Source organism: Oncorhynchus gorbuscha, linkage group LG18 (assembly GCF_021184085.1).
Source record: "Oncorhynchus gorbuscha isolate QuinsamMale2020 ecotype Even-year linkage group LG18, OgorEven_v1.0, whole genome shotgun sequence".
In the NCBI taxonomy this organism is placed as follows: domain Eukaryota; kingdom Metazoa; phylum Chordata; class Actinopteri; order Salmoniformes; family Salmonidae; genus Oncorhynchus; species Oncorhynchus gorbuscha.
Genome location: NC_060190.1, coordinates 19146059 through 19169863, shown reverse-complemented (window position 1 = coordinate 19169863; position 23805 = coordinate 19146059). Strand labels below are relative to the sequence as shown.

The following is a 23805-nucleotide window of genomic DNA, read 5'->3' as shown; positions in this document are numbered from 1 at the left end:
GCAAAGTGATCATGCTGTTTGTATGGGGCTGCTATGAAAGTGAACTGTGTTTGAGGGTGATTGGGTGTATTCATTCCACCGATTCTGTTGATAAATGTTTCTTAAATGGAAGCGAACGAAATGGGGATAAACTTACCTGAATTTGTCCAATAGAAACTTTTATTTGCAACTGTTTGGACTAGTGAGGCGAGCCTATTAGACGAGCTAAATACCTTTTTATGCTCGCTTTCAAGGCAAGCAACACTGAAGCACGGATGAGAGCACCAACTGTTCCGGATGACAGTGGGATCACGCTCTCGGTAGCCATGTCGGTAAGACCTTTAAACAGGTCAACATTCACAATTAATCAAATGGCCACCTGGATTTTTAAAATTTACACACCCCTCCTTTTGTTTACACTGCTGCTACTCGCTGTTCATTATCAATGCATAGTCACTCTACCCCTATCTACACGTACAAAATAACTCAACTAACCTGTACCCCCTGTATACTTGTATAGCCTCATTTTTGTGTTGCTTTGTCTTTCTGTAACGGTTTTCTAGGTGTGGTGAAGGAGAGTCGGACCAAAACGCAGCATGTAGATTGCGATCCATGTTTAATCAAACAAACATAAACACGAAATAACACAAACACTACAAAACAATAACCGTAACAAAAACCGAAACAGCCTATACTTGTCAACTAATACAGCGACAGGAACTAAGGACAATCACCCACGACAAACTCAAAGAATATGGCTGCCTAAATATGGTTCCCAATCAGAGACAACGATAAACACCTGCCTCTGATTGAGAACCACTCCAGACAGCCATAGACTTTGCTAGATCACCCCACGAGCTACAATCCCAATATATACACACCAAAACCCCAAGACAAAACACACCACAATACAAAAACCCCATGCCACACCCTGGCCTGACCCAATACATAAAGATAAACACAAAATACGTCGACCAGGGCGTGACACTTTCTTGAACTGCATTGTTGGTTAAGGGCTTGTGAGTAAGCATTTCACAGTAAGGTCTACACTGGTTGTATTCAGAACATGTGACAAATACCATTTGATTTGATGATTACACCAGAGTTCAGCTAGATGAAGCCAGATGAAGCTAGATGAAGCCAAGAGTGTGCAATGCGATATCGATTGTGTCACGGTCACCTTGATTACTAAAACATTTTATTCGTAGGCTAGTTTGTAGCAACCTCATGATGGGCATAGGGAAAATAAGAATTTAGTATTTCATTAGTGGTGGGAAAAGTACACAATTGTCATACTTGAGTAAAAGTAAAGATACCATTTGTAATGAACACAATGAGAGCTGGTTTCAAGCCCAAGCGCAGCAGGTGTTTATTTGTAAAGGACCACAGGAGGAGGCAGGTAGCTGGGTCCAGGGGCAGGCAGAAGGTCATACACAGGGGGTCCAACAAGGCAACAGTACAGGCAGGGAAAAAGCTATTAACGTTGTCCGGGAGATCAGGCAATAAGTGGATAACAGCAAATCCGATAGGCTAAAGTACAGGCAGGACAATAGGCGTCGTTAGTGAGGCAGGCAAAAACTATCATACACGGGAGGATTAAATTACAGGAAACCCACCGCTCCAACTAGAAGTGAGTCACAAAACAAACAATACCTCACAATAATGGGGTGCAAGGAACTGACCTAAATAATGTGTGAACCAAGTGATCAGAATTCAGGTGATTGGAATCTGGAGCGTTAGCTGTGTTCAGGGGATCTATGTGTTTGAGAGTGTGAGCTGGAAAGTGGGCTGGAAAGTGACAACGAAAGACACAATACAGAACATTTATAGACAATATCAGCTCAAGGTTGTCAGGACCCGGTTACGAACCCGGGTCTCCGGAGTGAGAGCGTCTGCTAACAGTCACTTAACCAACTGAGCCACGAATAGTCGGCAGAACCCAGAAGATGAGGCAGACAGCAGTACTTGAGACAGTGTATTTAATGAAGTAAAAAGTGAAGTCCTTCAGGAAAACATGTAACTCCACAACCTCAAAAGGAATTCCACAAGAACAAAGGTAATCCTCCAAGACAAAAAGGTAAATCCACAAGGTGGTAGGTATAGCATAAAAAGCCTCAAAAGATACTCAAAAATAAATAAACAAGAACAAAAACAGAATTCCACAAGAGAGTCCACCGGGATCAACAAGCGTTCACAGAATACTTGAACTGAGGAAAACTAAGGGTTTAAATACAATCAGGGGAAACGAGGCACAGGTGCAAATAATAATGGGGATCAAGGGAAAACAAAAGGTCAAAAAGCACAATGGGGGCATCTAGTGACCAAAACCCGGAACAACCCTGGCCAAATCCTGACAAAGGTCAGAACTACATAAATTTAAAAATGGCATACGAGGCCCACATATCAATACATACAAACAAAATATCTAGGCCAAATAGGGGAGAGGCTGTGTGATGTTGCTAAGTCTGTTTTTTAACCATATTTGCTGTCCATTTGGGAAATATGAGATGGAAGGAAGTTCCATATTATACTGTATGCTTTCTTGAAAATTTTCTGGATTTGGGGACTGTGAAAAGACCCCTGCTGGCATGTCTGGTGGGGTAAGCTTGTGTGTCAGTGCTGTGTTGCCTATGTAAACAAATTGGGATTTTCAGCACATTAATGTTTCTTATAAAAATAAGAGTTGCAGTCAGTCTCTCCTCAACTCTTAGCCGAGAGAGACTGGCGTGCATAGTATTTATATTAGCCCTCCGGTTACAGTAAAAAGCAAGACGTTCTGGGCCAGCTGCGGCTTAACTAGTGACAGTTTACAATCTAAGGTAAAAACACCAAGTCATTGAATCTTCTCAACTTGTTCAACGGCTACATTTTAATGCAGGCTTTAAGGCAACAAAACATTTGAAAGGGGGTGTAGAATTTCTATAGACACTGTAAGATGAGTGGCTTGTATTTGCAAGTTTCATAAACATTTTTTATATATATTTTTACTTTTAACGTTCTTATATATTTTTGTATTTTTACAAAGCAAACGTATTTGAAGTCACAAGTTGTCTAGTGACGTTGCAACAGTATGGATCACGTGGTCCACCAGGCATCAGCTGATGACTTCCTTGTTGCGGTTCTGCTTGTCGTCAGAGATAAGAGCAATTGCAGAAGTGCTCCCTTTCTTCCACGAACGGACGCGGTGTCCTTGGTCTTGTTTATGTCAAATTGTGGATTAAGAAGGTACTTTGACACGTTTAATAACTCACTTTAATATAGAACGTACAGATGTTTTATTATACTAATGCTCTTGCTAGCTAGCCAGCAAGCTAACTTTCAGTGATCTAACTACCAGACGGTCGTGCCATTGCGGTAAACCTCCTTTTAGCTAGCTACAGTAACGTTATAGTATCCTGAAATGATGTAACGTTATGTAGTTTTAGGCTACGTTTTTCGATATCAACGTACTCGATAATCCAGTCAGTCCCTGCGGAACTATAATGATTGGGCGTCAGTAAAGTTGCAGTTTCTATTTATTTATTTTTTTTGTCAAATAACATCGCAAATTAATTTTGTCTGGACTAATTTGTAGAATTTTGCAGCTGTGTCCCACTACTCTGCCGTCGCTAACATTCCACCCATGAGTACCTCGGACAGTGAAGAGGACTCCTACAATGAGAGGACAGCTCTGGTTGCATCCGAGATACCTTCTGTGCCATCTTACCAACAAGACCCTGACCAACCCCAGCCTGCAGACATGGAGCCCAGGGTAGGTGTCCTCTGCACTGTTGGGCAAGTGCCCTTCCCAGAGCAGGGACACCTTAGAGCCATTGAATTGATCCATCTTAATTGGTCTTTGTGATTCCTTGTATCCTATCTCCTCACCTCATTTGCAAATGTATTGGAGGAGATGGTCCAAGGTCCCTCCCTGTACCCTCCCCAATGCATTTTGAGAAGTCGGCAAGGGGAGAGGATGCAAGGAATTTAGGATGACTTGAGAATGAGCCTTTGAATCAAATGTCCACAAATCTTAGATAGTGGTGATTGTGATGAATATATATACTATACACAGCCGCTACTTGCTATTTTCTGTTGTAACCTTCATAGTGCAATAATAACACTATTATTCACACCATGTACTATGTAATAAGCAATGCTAAAAAGTGCTCAATTACCTTGCAGCGCCGCACAGTGGCCCCAGAGCCTGCAGCTGAACCCCCGAGCCTGGACAGGAGTGCCGTGGAGCGGGAGCCTGTAGACCTGGAGGAAGAGGAGGAGCTCCCCCTTAAGTACGGCGCCAAGCATGTCATCATGCTGTTCGTCCCCGTCACCCTTTGCATGGTGGTCGTCGTAGCCACCATCAAGTCGGTCAGCTTCTACACTGAGAAGAACGGACAGCAGCTGTAAGTGTTTTTTTTTCCCCCTTCCGTTTAGTAGCCTAGCTTAGGTTATGTTCTGAGGTATAAAACGGACGGAAGCGGGGAGGGGCTGCTACCTGGACCTGTCCAATAAGAATTGCACATTTTTGTGTTCCATTTCAAAACGTTTTCTGTTGTGTGCGCTAATGAACACGACCCAGTGTAATATGAGAAGAGATGCTTCTTTGCGTGATAATATGAGATGAGCTGCTTCTATGCAGGACATTATGAGAAGAGGTGGTTCTCGCATATCTTTGACAGAACCTTAAGGGAACCTTTCCTGTGATTTGAGACTGACATGCTTAGAACTTAGTAGACACTAAAGTCTTTATAACTTGAGTATGTTACATGACAGGTTTTCCCACATTGTAGTAGAAGCTAAATCGATCTATATCTATCTCGCAGGAACTAAGGCTAAATTAGGGTTGGCCAACCCTCCCTCTGGTCATGGGGAGCTACTGGGTGTGCAGGCTTTTGCTCCAGCCCTACTATAACAGCCTGAAATACAGAACCTGATTTTGTAGAATATGGTGTGTTCGAGTATGGCTGCAGCAAAATCCTGCAGGAGGGTAGCTAGCCAGTGATCTGAGAAGGAGGGTTGACCACTCATGAGATAAATATTAGGTGTAGATAATATTAGGTTTAGAGTGAATTTGCTCCTAGATGCTGACCCAAGGTCAGTTCTGCATTTCTCCCACTAAAAGTTAAGGTTAGGATTGGGGAAGGGAAGCTAATCGTAGATCTGTACCTAGGGGGAAACTACACCATGGAAGATAGCATTTGCGTCAGGCCGATTTTCATGATTGTTGATTTGACTCTGGCCCTGTTAGGATCTATACGCCGTTCACAGAGGACACAGACACAGTGGGCGAGCGGCTGCTCAACTCAGTGCTCAACACCATCATCATGATCAGCGTCATCGTAGTCATGACCATCTTCTTGGTTGTGCTCTACAAGTACCGCTGCTACAAGGTGAGACAGACCAAGAGTGTATTCAGTAATGTGAAACATTCTGAACATTGCAGATAGAATACCAGGGAATTGTGTCCGCTCTATTCATTCTGTCTGACAGGTAATCATATCTGTTGTTTTACAACCTACATTTCTATCTAAACGTTCTGTAATGTTACATCCTCCTGAACAGGCCCCAAGCTTGGAGTGCTATATTCTAATGCTCTGTGTCGTCCTAGTTCATTCACGGATGGCTCATCCTGTCCTCGCTGATGATGCTCTTCTGGTTCAGCTTCATGTACCTGGGGTGAGTGTACATCCCAGGAATTGTTTGTAGTCAGCCGTATGGTATCATGTTGCCTGGCTGTTGTGGTTGTTTCAAGGAGAGAGCAGGACAGGAAGGCTGTCTCATAATATATAGGCTCTTTATATGGGCTTAGTTCATGGCTCTGGTCAAAGGTAGTGCACTATATAGGGAATAGGCTGTCACTTGTTTTACACCCCAACGCACCATATGCATTTGGGACAGTAGACTGGAAGTGCTTCTCTGCACTATGGTTATTCTGGGTCTAGTTAAATTGTGTGTGTGTGTGTGTGGCCACACAATGCTTGCGTTATCCGGGCGTTAATGATACACACAGCAAGGGGAACTGATACTGCTGCTTCGTTGGAAGCAGAACTTGTTAATTAGAACCTAACAATACATATTTTCAGAGTTAAAAACTTCACGGACACTATGAAAGCTCACAGCAAGTATATTCTTGCCAGAGGGTCAATACAGCTGCATTGGACAAAGACGTGTTTAGAATAATTGTGGTATATGAACCCCACTTTGGGTGGAGTCTCCTCCTTTTCCCTAAACTTAGTTTCCTGTCTAGCAATAAAGATACAAAGTGATACTGGTAATGAACTTTTCTTTCTCCCTTAATGTGACCTGATCTGACCCGACCCCCTTCATCACTAATCCAGGGCTCTCCCCTTGTCAATTCTGCCACGTGATCGTTTTCCCTGCACTCAGCACATTCCACACGCATATACCTTCCTCCTACAGATAACCATTCACTTCTGGTGTTGACCCTCTAAATCTAAGCACTCAATTTCAATAGGATACCTGATAATGAACCCTATCACAAGTTTATGAGATAGTACCCAGAATCCATCAGTATTGTGATGCTACTTTTCTCTGTGATTATTGACAATTTTCCAAAAAATATTGCCTTGAAGCAATTTCTACCACACTAGTGTATTAAGTAACTTTGTTGGCTCTAACTTCTCCCCCCTCAGCTTTTGTTATTTAAAGAACTGTCTGACCGATCTGAAAGATCACCTTAGTCCCTGGGCCTGAGATTTAACTTAAACAGAACGCCACTGTCTTCACTTATAGTACCAGTCAAAAGTTTGGAAACACCTACTCATTCCAGGGTTTTTCTTAATTTGTACTATTTCTACATTTGGAATAATAGTGAAAACATCAAAACTATGATATAACACACATACAGTCATGTAGTAACCAAAAGGGTGTTAAACAAATCAAAATATGTTATATTTCAGAGTAGCCACCCTTTGCCTTGAGCCTTGATGACAGCTTTGCAATCTCTCAACCTGTAATGCATTTATATTAGGTGTGCTTTGTTAAGTGAATTTGTGGATTTTTTTCCTCTTCTTAATGCATTTGAGCCATTTAGATGTGTTGTGACAAGATAAAGGTGGCATACAGAAGATAGCCCTATTTGGTAAAATACCAAGTCTATATTATGGCAAGAACAGCTCAAATAAGCAAAGAGACAGTCCATCATTACTTTAAGACATGAAGGTCAGTCAAGCCGGAAAATTTCAAGAACTTTGAACGTTTCTTCAAATGCAGTCGCAAAAACCAACTAGTACTATGATAAAACTGGCTCTCATGAGGGCCACCACAGGTCAGGAAGACCCAGAGTTACCTCTGCTGAAGAGGATAAATTCATTAGAGTTACCAGCATCAAATTGCAGCCCAAATAAATGCTTCAGAGTTCAAGTAACACACATCTCAACATCAACTGTTCAGAGGAGATTTCTTGAATCAGGCCTTCATGGTCAAATTGCTTCAAAGAAACCACTACTAAAGGACACTAATAATAAGAAGAAGACCTGCTTGAGCCAAGAAACATGAGCAATGGACATTAGACCGGTGGAAATCTGTCCTTTGGTCTGATAAGTCCAGATTTGAGATTTTTGGTTCCAACTGCTGTGTCTTTGTGAGAAGCAGAGTAGGTGAACGGATGATCTCCGCATGTGTGGTTCCCACCGTGAAGCATGTGGGGGTGCTTTGCTGGTGACACTGTCTGTGATTTATTTAGAATTCAAGGCACACTTAACCAGCATGGCTACCACAGCATTCTGCAGAGATACGCCATCCCATCTGGTTTGGGCTTAGTGGGACTATCATTAGTTTTTCAACAGGACAATGACCCAACACACCTCCAGGCTGTGTAAGGGCTATTTGACCAAGAAGGAGAGTGATGGAGTGCTGCATCAGATGACATGGCCTCCACAATCACCCAACCTCAACCCAATTGAGATGGTTTGGGATGAGTTGGACCGCAGATTGATGGAAAAGCAGCCAACAAGTGCTCTACATATGTGGGAACTCCTTCAAGACTGTTGGAAAAGCATTCCTCATGAAGTTGGTTGAGAGAATGCCAAAAGTGTGCAAAGGGTGGCTACTAAGAATCTAAAACACAAAGGATATATTTTTATTTGTGTAACACTTTTTTTTGGTCACTACTTGATTCCATATGTTATATCGTAGTTTTGTCTTCACTATTATTCTACAATGTAGAAAATAGTAAAAAATTAAGATAAAACTTTGAGTAGGTGTGTTCTAAACTTTTGACTGGTACTTTACATCCAAAGCAGCATTCTAATTACTCAGTTCACACTCTGGATCTCATCATCTCAACAGTTTAATGTGAATTCCTCATCCTAAAAGATAGGACGGATGAAAGGAAGGGTATTCATCTGTCCTACTCGGATCACTATGGATGAAGGATATGAGGTGAGGAAAGGAAGCCACTGCTGATCATTACGATACATCCCTTGTCTGTAAAGCAGTTTGAGGTTTGATTGCACTTTAAATTAAGTTTGATTTGACAGGTCTCTCTCCTCCTATCCAGGGAGGTATTTAAAACCTACAACTTGGCCATGGATTACCCAACAGTAGCCATGATCATCTGGAACTTTGGGGTGGTAGGAATGATCTGTATACACTGGAAGGGGCCTCTGCAGCTGCAGCAGGCCTACCTCATCGCCATCTCGGCCCTCATGGCCCTGGTGTTCATCAAGTACCTGCCCGAGTGGTCTGCCTGGGTCATCCTGGGAGCCATCTCCGTCTACGGTGAGTAGGAGGGCTCAGAGTACATATTGCTGTTGGTTTATACTGTCTGGCATCGTCCGGAAACAACCCCTAGCAATTTAGTCTCTAGTCTAGACACTGAGGTGAGTTGAAACGATTGGATAGATATAAGGGCATATCCCTAGACAAGGTGGAGGTTCCATCTTTTGTCTAGAAATGTAGAATATTTGAAAGTATTGGTGGTGCAAGGTCCTTGGATGGGTATAAATTCCAACTAGCCTATCCCAGTGTAAGGTGAATGTACTATCCTATTCCGTATACCTATCTAATCCTTTCAGATATTTGCAAATAGCCAAGAGGGGTAGAGACTGCAGGTTGTTTCTTGATGGGCCCTTTGATTTAATGGTATAGGTGTTAAATTGACACTTCTTTTTAACTGTGATGGTAGACCTTTTATCATGCTGCTGTACAGACCTCGACTATTAGCTGAGCACCATCTATCAAAAGGCGTGCAATTTCATCATGTATAAATGTTTTGTTTTTTTGCTCATTCAGAAATTCCTGTGTCATGCTACTGTCCTTTGTTTGCAGATTTGGTTGCGGTCTTGTGCCCTAAAGGTCCTCTCAGGATGCTTGTAGAGACCGCACAGGAGCGTAACGAGCCCATCTTCCCTGCTCTCATATATTCATGTAAGTACAAGGTTTTGTACACTGGGGCACACCGTAGCAAACTGTTTTGCAACAGAAAGTGTATCTTGTTAAACAAGTTCAGGGTGTGTATTCTCTTCAAACGGAACAAAGAGACCTACCTGATGTGTCCAAATGTTAGTTGCTTATATTTGTCCTATTTATTTTTTTGTTGTATTTTTTAAATCACTCTATTCCCCCTGAGACACCCTCGGGGCCCTTTATGTGTATTTGTTTTAGTTCAATTCAGAATTGACCAAAATGTCTGTTCGGTTTCTTTGAGTTGGTTCTCGAGCCTTTGGTATGGTTCGTAATTTCCTTCCATAAGGATGCCTTTCGACCAAAATGATGAGTCTTGCAGAATTGCTCAAGTTCACTAATAGGACTTTAATTTATGTTTAGCTGCCATGATATGGATGGTTGGGATGGCCAACCCAGCAAGAAATGCAGAGCCCACAAATCAAGATACAGGTACGTTTTGTCTCATTTCTGCTTATAACCCTTTGGCTTTAACAATGCTCAGTTTGTTCCTAGTCTCAACTATATATATATACAGTGCCTTGCAAAGTATTCACCCCCTTGGTGTTTTTCCTATTTTTTAAAAATTTACAACATGTAATTAAAAAATGTAAAAATTATTTGGATTTCATGTAATGGACATACACAAAATAGTCCAAATTGGTGAAGTGAAATGGAAAAAAATACCTTGTTTAATTAATAATTTTTTTTTTATTTTTTAAATGTCACCAGAAAAGTGGTGAAACCCCTTAAATAAGATCTGGTGCAACCAATTACCTTCAGAAGTCACATAATTAGTTAGATTGCACACAGGTGACCTTATTTAACTAATTATGTTACTTCTGAAGGTAATTGGTGACACTTAGATTGAACACAGGTGGACTTTATTTAAGTGTCACATGATCTCAGTGTATATATACACCTGTTCTGAAAGGCCCCAGAGTCTTCAACACCACTAAGCAAGCAGCACCATGAAGAACAGGGAGCTCTCCAAACAGGTCAGGGACGAAGTTGTGGAGAACTACAGATCATGGTTGGGTTATAAATAAATAAAATATCCAAAACTTTGAACATCCCACAGAGCACCATTTAAATCCATTATTAAATAATGGAAAGAATATGGCACTACAACATCCTGACGAGAGGGCTGCCCACCAAAACTAATGGACCAGGCAAGGAGGGCAATAATCAGAGAGGCAACAACGAGACCAAAGATAACCCTGAAGGATCTGCACAGTGGAGATTGGAGTATCGGTCCATAGGACCACTTTAAGCTGTACACTCCACAGAGCTGGGCTTTACGGAAGAGTGGCCAGAAAAAAATAAGCAAAAACGTTTGGTGTTCGCCAAAAGGCATGTGGGAGACTCCCCAAACATATGGAAGAAGGTATTCTGCTCAGATGAGACTAAAATTGAACTTTTTTTGCCATCAAGGAAAACGCTATATCTGGCGCAAACCCAACACCTCTCATCACCCCGAGAATACCATCTCCACAGTGAAGCATGGTGGTGGCAGCATCATGCTGTGGGGATGTTTTTCATCGGCAGGGACTGGGAAACTGGTCAGAATTAAAGGAATGATGGATGGCGCTAAATACAGGGAAATTATTGAGGGAAACCTGTTTGTCTTCGAGATTTGAGACTGGGAAGGAGGTTCACCTACCAGCAGGACAATGACCCTAAGAATACTGATAAAGCAACACTTGAGTAGTTTAAGGGGAAACATTTAAATTTCTTGGAATGGCCATGTCAAAGCCCAGACCTCAATCCAATTGAGAATCTGTGGTATGACTTGAAGATTGCTGTACACCAGCGGAATCCATCCAACTTGAAGGAGCTGGGGCAATTTTGCCTTGAAGAATGGGCAAAGATTCCAATGGCAAGTTGTGCCAAGCTTATAGAGACATACCCCAAGAGAGTTGCAGCTATAATTGCTGTAAAAGGTGGCTCTACAAAGTATTGACTTTGTGGGGGTGAATAGTTATGCACGCTCAAGTTCTGTTTTTTGTTGTTGTCTTATTTCTTGTTTGGTTTCACAAAATATATTTTGCATCTTTAAAGTGGTATGCATGTTGTTTAAATCAAATGACACAAACCCCCCCCCCCCCAAAAAAAATATTTTTTTTTAATTCCAGGTTGTAAGGCAAAGGGGGTGAATACTTTTGCAAGCCTATGTGTGTGTACAGTTGAAGTCAGAAGTTTACAAACACTTAGGTTGGAGTCATTAAAACTCGTATCTCAAATACTCCCCACATTTCTTGTTAACAAACTATAGTTTTGGCAAGTCTGTTAGGACTTAGGACATCTACTTTGTTCAGATTTTCCAACAATTGTTTACAGGCAGATTATTTCAATTATAATTCACTGTATCACAATTCCAGGGGGTCAGAAGTTCACATACACGAAGTTGACTGTGCCTTTTAAAAAGCTTGGAAAATTCCAGAAAATGATTTCATGGCTTTAGAAGCTTCTGAAAGGCTAATTAATATAATTTGAGTCAATTGGAGGTGTACATGTGGATGTATTTCAAGGCCTATATTCAAACTCCGTGCCTCTTTGCTTGACATCTTGGGAAAATCAACAGAAATCAGCCAAGACCTCAGAAAATAATTGTAGACCTCCACAAGTCTGGTTCATCCTTGGGAGCAATTTCCAAACACCTGAAGGTACCATGTTCATCTGTACAAGCAGTAGTATGTACAAACACCATGGGACCACGCAGCCATCACACCACTGAGGAAGGAGTTGTGTTCTGTCTCCTAGAGATTAATGTACTTTGGTGCGAAAAGTGCAAATCAATTCCAGAACAACAGCAAAGGACCTTGTGAAGATGCTGGAGGAAATGGGTACAAACGTATCCATATCCACTGTAAAACGAGTCCTATATCGACATAACCTGAAAGGCTGCTCAGCAAGGAAGAAGCCTCTGCTCCAAAATCACAATTTAAAATAAGCCAGACTACGGTTTGCAACTGCACATGGGGACGAAGGTTGTACTTTTTGTCCTCTCGTCTGATGAAACAAAAATATTACTTTTTGGTCATAATGACTATCATTATGTTTGGAGGAAAAAAGGGGAGGCTTGCAAGCCGAAGAACACCCCAATCGTGAAGCACTGGTGTGGCAGCATCATGTTGTGGGGGTGCTTTGCTGCAGGAGGGACTGGTGCACTTCACAAAATAGATAGCATCATAAGGGGGGAAATGATGTGGATATATTGAAGCAACATCTTAAGACATAAGTTAAAGCTTGGGTCGCAAATGGGTCTTCCAAATGGACAATGATCCCAAGCATACTTCCAAAGTTGTGGCAAAAAAGGCTTAAAGACAACAAAGTCAAGGTATTGGAGTGGCCATGACAAAGCCCTGACCTCAATCCTATAGAAAATTTGTGGGCAGAACTGAAAAAGCGTTTGTGAGAAAGGAGGCCTACAAACCTGACTCAGTTACAGCAGTTCTGTCAGGAGGAATGGGCCAAAATTCACCCAACTTATTGTGGAAGGCTACCGGGAACATTTGACCCAAGTAAAAGCTGAAATAAATAATTATCTCTACTATTATTCTGACATTTCACATTAAATTAAAGTGGTGATCCTAACTGACCTCAAACAGGACATTTTTACTAGGATTAAATGTCAGGAATTGTGAAACTGAGTTTTTAAATGTATTTGCCTAAGATTTATGTATGTACCGTAATTTCCGGACTATAACCCGCTACTTTATTCCCACGCTTTGAACCTCGCGGTTTATACAATGACGTGGCTAATTTATGGATTTTTCCCGCTTTCAAAAAAACTGAGCACCATCACATAATGTGACGTAAATCGAGTGCGCTCAAACTTCCCATCTTTCTGATTACGGTAGTAATTTGTCACCCTCCTCATGGCAAAGACACAGAGAAATGCATATGATGCAGCTTTCAAGTTGCAGGCGATTGATCTGGCTGTTGGAAAAGGAAATAGAGCTGCTGCGCGGGAGCTTGGCCTTAATGAGTCAATGATAAGACATTGGAAACAGCAACGTGAGGAACTGACTCAGTGCAAAAAGACAACAAAAGCTTTCAGAGGGAAGAAAAGCAGATTGCCCAAAGTATTTGCAGCCACTCGACATCAGTGTAAATCGTGCATTTAAGGTGACGCTCCGTGTTCAGTGGGAGTCTTGGATGACAAGTGGGGAGAAATCCTTCACTAAAACGGGCCGCATGCGAAGAGCAACTTATGGTCAAGTCTGCCAGTGGGTCCTGACAGCGTGGAGCATTGTCAAAAAATCCACTATCATCGACGGGTTTCGAAAGGCTGGACTGCTGCGTGTTGAAGGGGCAGCATGAGCTCAGCCGGATGAAAGTGACGAGAGCGACAATGAAAACGATCCAACATCGGATGAAGCAATTCTGAGGCTATTCAACTCCGACACCGAAGGAGATGACTTCAGTGGTTTCAGTGCACAGGAGGAGGAAGATGGTGACCAATGACTTTCTTGGTAGGCTACTGTTTAATTTTTGTTACAAGCCGTGTTTCGTTTAAAGGCTGTGTAAAGTTCATTTGTTTCAATGTACCGGTAGGCACCTGCGGCTTATAGACGTGCGGCTTATTTATGTACAAAATACATATTTTTTTATAATTCAGTGGGTGCGGTTTATATTCAGGTGCACTTAATAGTCCAGAAATTACGGTATGTATGTACAGTTGAATTTGGCAGTTTACATACACCTTAGCTAAATACATTTAAACTCAGTTTTTCACAATTCCTGATTTCTTTTGATTTTCCCATGATGTCAAGCAAAGAGGCGCTGAGTTTGAAGGTAGGCCTTGAAATACATCCACATGTACACCTCCAATTGATTCAAATTATGTCAATTAGCCTATCAGAAGCTTATAAAGCCTGACATAATTTTCTGGAATTTTCCAAGCTGTTTAAAGGCACAGTTAACTTAGTGTATGTAAACTTCTGACCCGCTAGATACAGTGAAATAATCTGTCTGAACAATTGAACAATTGTTGGAAAAATTCCTTGTGTCATGCACAAAGTAGATGTCCTAACCGACTTGCCAAAACTATAGTTAAATTAACAAGAAATTTGGGGAATGGGTGAAAAACAAGTTTTAATGACTCCAACCTAAGTGTATGTAAACTTCTGACTTCAAGTGTGTGTGTGTGTGTGTGTGTGTGTGTGTGTGTGTGTGTGTGTGTGTGTGTGTGGTTTCACATGAATGTTTTTGGGATGAGTGCACTTGTAGATTTGAATGCAGAACAGATTTGAATGATTGACTTAAAATAAATTTTGCCATTTAAGGTTCCTCAGATGAAGAGGCACATCGGAGTGAGGGCAGCGCCCTGGCGAGGGACTGGGTGGAGCCAGAGACTCAAGTGTCCTCGGGGATGAACAGGTCCTACTCAACCGAGGACGACCTAGACGAGGAAGACCGTGAGTACTTTCTGAATCCTAAATCAACCACTAGCCCCTACCCCTTAGGCACAGGATCTGAAAGGATCGGATAGGTGTAAGCAATGATGGTGAACATTACACCAAACCTATCAAAATGCAGCCATTTGCCATTTCTAGCCAATCGGATCTCCACAAATGTATAGGGGCTATGGTTCTAGGTGTTGATTGGGGATTGGACGAACATCTCCCATGGCAAAAAAAAATCCTCAATTATTTTTAGAATTTTGTAATAAATGTGGTTTCTTATGGACATGCTGTCCTGTGGTATAATCTGCAGGAGGAGTCAAGCTGGGACTGGGGGACTTCATCTTCTACAGTGTGCTGGTGGGGAAGGCTGCCGCCACCGGAGGAGACTGGAACACCACGCTGGCCTGCTTCGTGGCCATTCTCATAGTGAGTGTTGCAGTCAGAAAAACAAAGTGTTGGAGAAGAAAGTAAAAGAGCTTTTTTACATGGCACATAATGCAAACGTTTAAGTTCCTTGCTCAGAACATGAGAACATATGAAAGCTGGTGGTTCCTTTTTAACATGAGTCTTCAATATTCCCAGGTAAGAAGTTTTAGGTTGTGGTTATTATAGGACTATTTCTCTCTATACCATTTGTATTTCATATACCTTTGACTATTGGATGTTCTTATAGGCACTTTAGTATTGCCAGTGTAACCGTATAGCTTCCGTCCCTCTCCTCGGCCCTACCTGGGCTCGAACCAAGAACACATCGACAACAGCCACCCTCGAAGCATTGTTACCCATCACTCCACAAAAGGGGAACAACTACTTCAAAGTCTCAGAGCGAGTGACGTCACCGATTTGAAATGCTATTCGTGCACACCCCGCTAACTAGCTAGCCATTTCACATCGGTTACGCCAGCCTAATCTCGGGAGTTGATAGGCTTGAAGTCATAAACAGCTCAATGCTTGAAGCACAGCGTAGAGCTGCTGGCAAATGCACGAAGGTGCTATTTGAATGAATGCTTACGAGCCTGTTGCTGCCTACCACCGCTCAGACTGCTCTATCAAATCATAGACTTAATTATAACATAATAACACACAGAATTGCGAGCCTTGGGTCATTAATATGGTCAAATCCGGAAACTATCATTTCGAAAACAAAAGGTTTATTCTTTCAGTGAAATACGGAACCTTTACGTTTTTTTATCTAACGGGTGGCATCCCATTAGGTACACATTGGTGCAACGACAGTGCTTTTTTTGCGAATGTGCTTGTTAAATCATCACCAGTTTGGCGAAGTTGGCTGTGATTCGATGAGAAATTAACAGGCACCGCATCAATTATATGCAACGCAGGACACGCTAGATAAACTAGTAATATCATCAACCATGTGTAGTTAACTAGTAATTGTTAAGAATGATTTTTTATAAGATAAGTTTAATGCTAGCTAGCAACTTACTTTGGCTTCTTGCTGCAGTTGCATAACAAGTAGTCAGCCTGCCACGCAGGCTCCTTGTGGAGTGCAATGTAAGGCAGGTGGTTAGAGCGTTGGACTAGTAACCGGAGGGTTGCTAGATCGAATCCTCGAGCTGATAGATTTTTAACTTGTCGTTCTGCCTCTGAACAAGGCAGTTAACCCACCATTCCTAGGCCGTCATTGAAAATAAGAATGTGTTCTTAACGGACTTGCCTAGTTAAATAAAGGGAAAAAACAAAAATAAATCGGCCACAATCGGTGTCCAAAAATGCCGATTACCGATTGTTATGAAAACTTGAAATCGGCCCTAATTAATCGGTCGACCTCCTAGGGTCTACTGTATTATTATGCATACTGGATGGATTGGTTACCTTATTCTACACTCCAAGCGTTCTATCCCATGAGTCTGGGAGTGAACGTATAGGCCTAGGTGATGCTGTTGGTTCATTGATTGTGCAGGGTGGCTTAAAGAGTTAGCCTACAATTATAGTGAATAACTTTATACATTTTTTCCAATTGTATTTATGTATGTTTAACTGTTCAGTTGCATGTCTGAACGAATGTTCATGATAAGCAGACTCATAGTAAACTAGAAAGGTAGTTCCAGCAGAAACTTTGGAATGCGTGTTGATTGCTAGCCTATTTAGTGTGGTGGCTAAGCTGAGAGCCCCAAAAATTGCATGAAGTGGCCCATTTATGGATTTGAAATGTTCTTTAATGAGTCCCTGTGTCTCACAGGGACTCTGCCTCACTCTTCTGCTGCTGGCCATATTCAAGAAGGCCCTCCCAGCTCTCCCTATCTCCATCACCTTTGGCCTGGTCTTCTACTTCTCTACAGACAACCTGGTCCGCCCCTTTATGGACAACCTCGCTGCCCACCAGTTCTACATCTGACTTCTCATCTGGGGGTCAAGGGAACGCACAACAATTTTTTTTCCCACGCCTGTTCTCGTGTTTTCCACCAATGGTAGTCTAAGCAAGGATTTGATTGGGGGGGGGGGACTATAATGCTTTTTAATCAGATTGTGTATATTTTGCTAACAGGTCACCACAAATGAGGGTAAAATACATCTAGGATTGTTTCATGTGGTAGATGTACAGTAATACATTGATACCACACGGGTGTATCGGTCTGTCTCAGTTCTTATTTTACAGATAGAGGATGGCGTCAAGTTGTTTCTACTCATTAGATAGGTCAATGTCGATAATGCAGGTCAGAAACAGGACATTGTGAATTATCAGGAGAAATCACATTTGTTATTACGCACTACAGATCAATTTGAATTAGGCATTTATGTTCCACTCAACCAGCTTTGGGTTATTTTGAGGATAACTTGACACTTCAATAGAGCAAAAGTGAAGTGGTAACTGCAGTGATCCATTCATATCAATTCCCCCTCAAACATCTGCACAAGGCTACTGGTTTTTAAAGGGGCAGTGCAGTCTGAAACTTGATTTTCCATTTTGAGTTCAAAATAACACTCAAATTGTGAAAATGATAATGCTGCCTTAGTGTAAGAGTTAAAAAAATATATATGAAAATGTACACCTGGAATTTCAGCCTGTTTAGGTGGGATGGAGTTTTTGGCCCACAGCATGACATCACAATCTGATCTGATTATTCTGACCAATGACCCCGTTCACAAAAATGGTTCGTTTCTACAGACAGTGAATCCTGTGGCTTGCTATATAAAGCAGGCAGACAGGCATTGAGATCACTGAGGGTATTTGGTGTTATTTTCGTTAAATAAACAGTAATTTATTAGACAGTGATTTAAAAATTACATTAAAACTGCATGGGAGCTTTAATGTCTTGAGAAAGCGGAAACCCAAAAAAGTCAAATATATATTTTAGGGCTTCACTTCGAGTGTAGTTTTTACCTGATAAATGAAATGAGGTATCAAGATTCCAACCCCCTATTGCCCTTCTGTAAATAAGTGAATTAAATAAATAGAACAAGCTTAGATTAAAATGAAAATTGTTTGAGGCACTCTGTTTTTCAACAATTGATTCAATCTTATGACTTCGTAGGAAATTATTTAACTTGACATTTTTTTTCTAATAGTAAAAAAAAATCCAAATAAAGTCAAAGCGTACTCCAGTTTGCTAATTGCTGCTGAGTTGCCATGTATTGTGAAGAAGGGTGCCAAATGGTGTAGGGTGATGTTGCCCATAGATGCTGATCTCAGATCAGTTTTGCATTTCCCCCTTAATGATCAAGTTTAGGATTGGGGAGAGAGGATGATGCTTATCCCGGAGTGCTCAAACAAACGTGAAGCATGCTGGTCCTAATTAGCCTGAAATCCAAACTGATGTTTTCTGTTTATCAGTTTGTATTGCAGTCTAGGTTCTAACTGCTCACTGAAGACAAACTTGGTGGTAGTGTGAAAAAGTAAAATACTGGTCTGCTGTTTGGAGTGCATTTACATGCAATGAGTGTGTAGTCTTTATATTGAAAATATATATTTTATAGAATGTAATAATGGTGTAACATTATTTATCTTAATACACTTAAATGATGTTCTCGATGGATTTTCTTTTTTTGTTGTACTTTTTTTCATTGTGGTGTGCAATAAAGTGGTACATCTGCTAAATTAATTCCAAGAGCAGAAATCTAACAATGAAAGGGTGATTCTAAAATTACAGTTCAGGGTTATTTAGCACAAACTTCCCCGTTTGTATTTCTTATGATAATTGGAATGGAGTTTGGGGCATCAGATTGACCCTTTTATCAAAGGGGTTCATCACCAGCTCTGTAGCTCAACTAGTGGTAGAATAAAACATGGCTCTAGAATGATACATATGTCATTTGGCAATATGAAAACATGACATTGTTAATTCAAACGCAAATGTTTCCTCTTGTAAGCATTTTGGTAAATGTACTGAATCTGGAATATTTTGCCCCGAAGGGGACCATGATGCAAGGGAACTTGAGGTGCAACGTAGTTGGTGTCTTTTGTATATATTAGTTTACCTCTGACATTTGTCCTAAAAGAGTACCATATTTCCCTGCAGCACCATCTTTATTCTGGTTTAAAAAACTGCAAACATAACCAATGACAGAAACAACCATTTCCTTGATTTTCAACAGATGGGCTCAAAGTGCACATTTCCATCCGTCTGGAGCTTAATTTCGATCTTCAAACTGTGATTTGTTCTTGAGAAGGAAGGCTGCTAAGAATTCAATAGGATTTGCAGGTCTGAAAGAGAAGACAAAATGGACAAAAGCACATCTTCAACAAAGTCTGGTTGCTTGAAAGTTACTTGAAACCCAAATGTGCTTCCCTTTTCATAGTACTGCCTGTTCTACACATTTTTTCCAAATAAATTTCCAAGCATGTCAAGCAGAATCAGAGCCCCTGCACAGACATTTTCAACATACCTTTCCTTGGCCAGCACAGATAAGCCTTGAAGAAGAATGGGCACCACTGTCTGATCCAAATATGCCCTCGTGGGGAGCGACTGCAGATCCACCTTCTGTTTGGAGACCTTCTCTGTATTGGCTTTCTCGTTTTCCACTATTCTCTACATAATGAGGTGGTGAAAGAGGAAGCAGAGATACAGAAATATCAACAGTTACCGCTACTCACGCCACTATCCATGTATGTAAGCGTCTTCAAAAAAAGGTGTACTCGGAATTGCAATCTCATGCAATGTAGCCTAACCAATTTGTACCAAAATGTATAGGCTTCACACATTAGTGTATGCTATGTTAGAAAGCTGTGCATACATTGCTTATTCAGTAGACAATCATGGTTACCATAACTAACATAATGCAGTGTGATGTTTGAGTCTTTGAAATGGACCCCCGTTTCATGGACATGCTTTTCTGAAAGGCACAATAATCGTATAGATTGTCATACCTGGATGTTGTCCGTCAGTCCATATTCAGAATGGGGGTTTTCAGCTGTCTAAAAAGGAGCAGAAATATGTATTTATTTCAAATGTGTCTATCAAACACGCCATTTCAATGAAGAGAACCGCTTAAAATCCCCTAACTACATCTGTATTAAGACTTACTGGAGTGTGCACCTCCATAGATTGGTCTGCGTCCGTGTGATCTGAGAGAAACATACATTAACGTCAGCTACCTACATTCTAGGCAATAGGAAGAGGATAGCCAGTCAGTTAACGTAAAAGTCTTCAGAATCATTCAGAGACAGATCAGCAACAATATCAAAATGTCAACAACCGCAAGGACGGTGGTCCTGTCATCTTTTAACTAGAACGTAAAATAAACACACTTACTCCAGATTAAGTTCAGGTAGATAACGACATAGGAGTACCATCCATTCCTACAAGCCAAAGAAGGTACCCCACAGGCAGGCTAGCTACAGTAATGTCGAATGAATATATGAATTCAAGTGGCGGGTAAACTAACGTTACTTTAGCTCGTTGGCTAGTTAACGTTATGTTAGCAACGACCTTCCACCGTGAACCAAGGACTGTTACCGACAGAACAGACTGGATTAAATAAATTGTTGGGGTATACGAAAATATTTCAAGCTAAATGTATCGCTACAACTGTAATAGAACGTACAAAAGTGCCGATTAACGAACAACATTTCACTTACCGTCCGCCATGTTTGTTGTTAGTATTTACGCAATGTGCGTGGTTTCTACGTAAAATCTTGTTTGAAGTTACGTACTGTCTATGATAGGACAAGACTGAGCGTGCCCCTCCTCTCCTACCCTTTTGTTCGTTTGGTAACCGCCCCGTCCAATTTTATCAACATTTGGACCACCATGTCGGAGAATATGTGGCAACTGTAGACGCTGCAAAGGTTGAGAGGCAACCCAAGCAAAAGGCAAGACCGTTATGTTATGGATACGATAGCGAGCCATCGGGTGAATGAGTTCTCCGGGAGGAAGAGGCAGCAGAAAGAAGCGAGGCCCTGCAGGGTCCCCGCCCGACGGAGGGGCCACCTGCGACCAGGTGTCACTACATAAACGAAATTTGTATTACTTCTCATACCCACTGCTGGCGTTGTTTGCAGTGCTCCGTGTCCTCGTGTTGCATTTTGGCGAACTCTTCGCCTGGCTGTGCGAGCGGATGTCTCGTGCTATGGCTGCGAGACCCAAACAACGGGCAGCAGATGAGCATGCGAACAAGGTGTGCGAGCAGGACATCGGCGAGCAGATCCGAAACCACCACAAACAAGCATTCGAGTACATCTCAGTGGCTCTGAGAATTGACGAGGATGACAAAGGTATGTTTTCAGTGTAGTGTGACTGCTATTTGCAGCAGCACCACTGACTGTTGTGTAGCTGGGTTTAACAGCAGTTGTCAAGTTAACAACTGTTATAAACCCATGTGTGGATAATGCAAACAAAGATACTACTGTCAATACAGATTGAAACAAAACCGGTTAAATTTAACTAGGCCTATTGATTCAAACTCAGGCTCTGTACCCCAACAGCAACGCAATGGAGCATGTAAAAATATTGCTGTATTCTAAATGCTAACGAGGAAGTAAAGAAAGAGCGAGGTCAGTTGACTTACTGGTTCAAGTTGTGATTTTCTGCATGATAAAAAGTGTGGTGCAGAAGTGTTGATCCTATGATATCTTGTGTATTTATGGGCCTTTCCGTAGAAACCGCCACATAGTTTTTATGTCATCATGCAGACAGATGGAGAACAGTTGTTCTGTCAAAGAAATTGTCTGCAATTACATAGCGATGTTAGCTTATTGGACGACAGATACATATCTATCAATTATACCACCACAATATTACTACAATAGCTTGCTGTTGAGGCGGTTGACTAGAGTTATGCAGACTGTTCAATATGGCTTGGAGAATATGCCTCAACCTAGGTCTCAGACTGGCTGAATACAGTCAACCATGTGGTAGGCCCAGGGGCGAAAGGGGACAATATGTTAGCGGCTGAATATATGGGTGTTTTCTGTTAAGAGAATGTGTTTCTTGTTAAAAGGCTGAATAGCACTAAAGGGAATAAGCAAACGCGCTATGTGTAATCCTGGGATTAAGTGTATTTGTTGGTATAATTCTATAATGGTCTATAGTTATCTGTACTTAATCCTATAATGACCATTAGTAATATTATAGTCCGATAATGGCATGTAGCAATCTTATAATTGCCTATAATAATCTGTACTTATTATTTTTTGGTAAATAATGTATAGGCTCCGCCACCAATAAAATTGATCCAAGGAAGGGGAAACCCTGCATAGAGGAAATAACAGATTCTGAAACAATGGTGGAGTAAAGCCGAGGTGATATGGTTATTAGCATAAAGTGGGGGGGACTATGAAACTGTATAAAAGGAGTGGACGGAGACTGAGTCAGGCACTTGCTCCATGGACCAACTCGGCTTGTTACTTTGTAATAAAGTCTAATTGAATTCACAAGTTCCGGTATCTGAGCGATATTGTTGAACCAATATTTCCATGACAAGTGCGAGGGACACCCACCAGTAGACACAGCCCACTATTCGCTGCTTTATTTTTTGATCGTGATGATCTAGTCTGTATAATTTAAGGTGCCAATGAGTGTTTTACTGTAAAAAAAAAAAAAGGAAAATAACAGATGGGCTAGCCTGCATACATTAAGGTGCCAATGAATGTGGATATGCTAAAACCAGCAAATAAATAGGCTTGGTCCTCCTTTGTGCCACCATCTTTTGGAAACCAGGATGATTTATATTCCCAATATACTGTCACACACACACAGTAGGATATACAGTACAGCATGAGGTCTACTGCATATCTGCATGTGCTTGCTCCAATCGGTGTGATCCCAGGGGATCAATAGACATGTGCTGGGATGATGTGAGCTGACATTAATTGTTATCGTCAGCAGGGTGGAAAATGCCATCCGATTCTCTCGCCTCTCCCGAGTTGGCCATGTCATCATGCATGGACGAACTGAATGAATTGAGTTCCTCCTTGACTATTTACAATGTTCCAATGTACTGTAACTGGGGTGCAATCCTTAGTCCAAACAGTTGGAAAAGGGAAGGTTTTGCAACTAAAGCAAAGGTTTCTATTGGACAAATTCAGGTAGGTCCCTCCCCGTTTCATTCCGCTTGCTTGCGTTTAAGAAACGCTTCCACTCAATACACAGGCGCCGGAGCACATAGGAAAACAGGCTACAGTCAGTGAGGCCTCTTGCTATGTTTTGAAAGGCCTCGGCTATACATTCATCAAGTTGTTGAATTTGGTTAGTTAGACCCGTGATTTCAATGCACACACCCAAAATGTATTGATTATGTTTCTCCCAGACTCCTAGGTCTGTCATAAGCTAACCTCGCCCCCAAGCTATTTTGCACAGCAGCGTCTTGAGTAGATAGGTGAGCCAAACGCTTACTTTGCTGAAGGCAGACATCTGATCATCTGTTTTAGCATAGTAGTTGGAGTAAAGCAGAGATGCTTGACACCAGACTAATCTTCCAGCTTTATCCACGTCTTATAATAATAATAATAATATATGCCATTTAGCAGACGCTTTTATCCAAAGCGACTTACAGTCATGTGTGTCTTCTCTGTCAATGTTCAATTTACCTACTGAACTGGCAGGAGTGATGTGCCAAGGGGCTTACTGTA

The 23805-nt window shown here is 41.5% G+C and overlaps 3 protein-coding genes across 6 annotated transcripts in view; 2 read left to right on the top strand and 1 right to left on the bottom strand.

The window, feature by feature from the left end:
• Positions 1-3062: 3062 nt before the first annotated feature.
• Positions 3063-18838, top strand: psen2 (presenilin 2). 2 transcript variants are annotated; one of them, XM_046313124.1, is made up of 11 exons: positions 3063-3204; positions 3564-3730; positions 4144-4364; positions 5210-5351; positions 5570-5637; positions 8483-8703; positions 9253-9351; positions 9751-9819; positions 14658-14789; positions 15088-15203; positions 16978-18838. In XM_046313124.1, the coding sequence occupies exons 2-11, from the start codon at positions 3602-3604 to the stop codon at positions 17131-17133; spliced, it is 1353 nt and encodes a 450-aa protein (XP_046169080.1). In that variant the 5' UTR covers positions 3063-3204; positions 3564-3601; the 3' UTR covers positions 17134-18838. The 2 variants fall into 2 exon arrangements, with proteins under 2 accessions (XP_046169080.1, XP_046169081.1); XM_046313125.1 differs by having other exon boundaries at positions 3554-3730.
• A 406-nt stretch (positions 18839-19244) lies between these two features.
• Positions 19245-20886, bottom strand: LOC124004311 (protein dpy-30 homolog). 2 transcript variants are annotated; one of them, XM_046313126.1, is made up of 5 exons: positions 20815-20886; positions 20261-20301; positions 20104-20151; positions 19623-19765; positions 19245-19440 (listed from the first exon to the last, which is right to left on the bottom strand). In XM_046313126.1, the coding sequence occupies exons 1-5, from the start codon at positions 20822-20824 to the stop codon at positions 19368-19370; spliced, it is 315 nt and encodes a 104-aa protein (XP_046169082.1). In that variant the 5' UTR covers positions 20825-20886; the 3' UTR covers positions 19245-19367. The 2 variants fall into 2 exon arrangements, with proteins under 2 accessions (XP_046169082.1, XP_046169083.1); XM_046313127.1 differs by lacking the exon at positions 20815-20886 and adding an exon at positions 20489-20760.
• A 52-nt stretch (positions 20887-20938) lies between these two features.
• LOC124004309 (spastin-like) overlaps positions 20939-23805 on the top strand; it is a 30477-nt gene continuing 27610 nt past the window's right edge. For both annotated transcript variants that reach the window (XM_046313123.1, XM_046313122.1), the window contains exon 1: positions 20939-21450. In XM_046313123.1, the coding sequence (XP_046169079.1) occupies positions 21093-21450 (358 nt within the window). In that variant the 5' untranslated portion in view covers positions 20939-21092. The remainder of the gene's footprint in view (positions 21451-23805) is intronic.

What these genes read in the sequence shown, in the direction of transcription:
- psen2 (XM_046313124.1), top strand. Translation starts at nt 3,602, where the DNA reads ATGAGTACCTCGGACAGTGAAGAGGACTCCTACAATGAGAGGACAGCT. An exon ending in GAGAAGAACGGACAGCAGCT is followed by an intron (nt 4,365 to 5,209) that starts GTAAGTGTTTTT and finishes TGGCCCTGTTAG; the next exon opens with GATCTATACGCCGTTCACAG. An exon ending in GGGAGCCATCTCCGTCTACG is followed by an intron (nt 8,704 to 9,252) that starts GTGAGTAGGAGG and finishes CTTTGTTTGCAG; the next exon opens with ATTTGGTTGCGGTCTTGTGC.
- LOC124004311 (XM_046313126.1), bottom strand. An exon ending in CTATGGAGGTGCACACTCCA is followed by an intron (nt 20,152 to 20,260) that starts GTAAGTCTTAAT and finishes GCTCCTTTTTAG; the next exon opens with ACAGCTGAAAACCCCCATTC. An exon ending in TCTGTGCTGGCCAAGGAAAG is followed by an intron (nt 19,441 to 19,622) that starts GTATGTTGAAAA and finishes CTTCTCTTTCAG; the next exon opens with ACCTGCAAATCCTATTGAAT.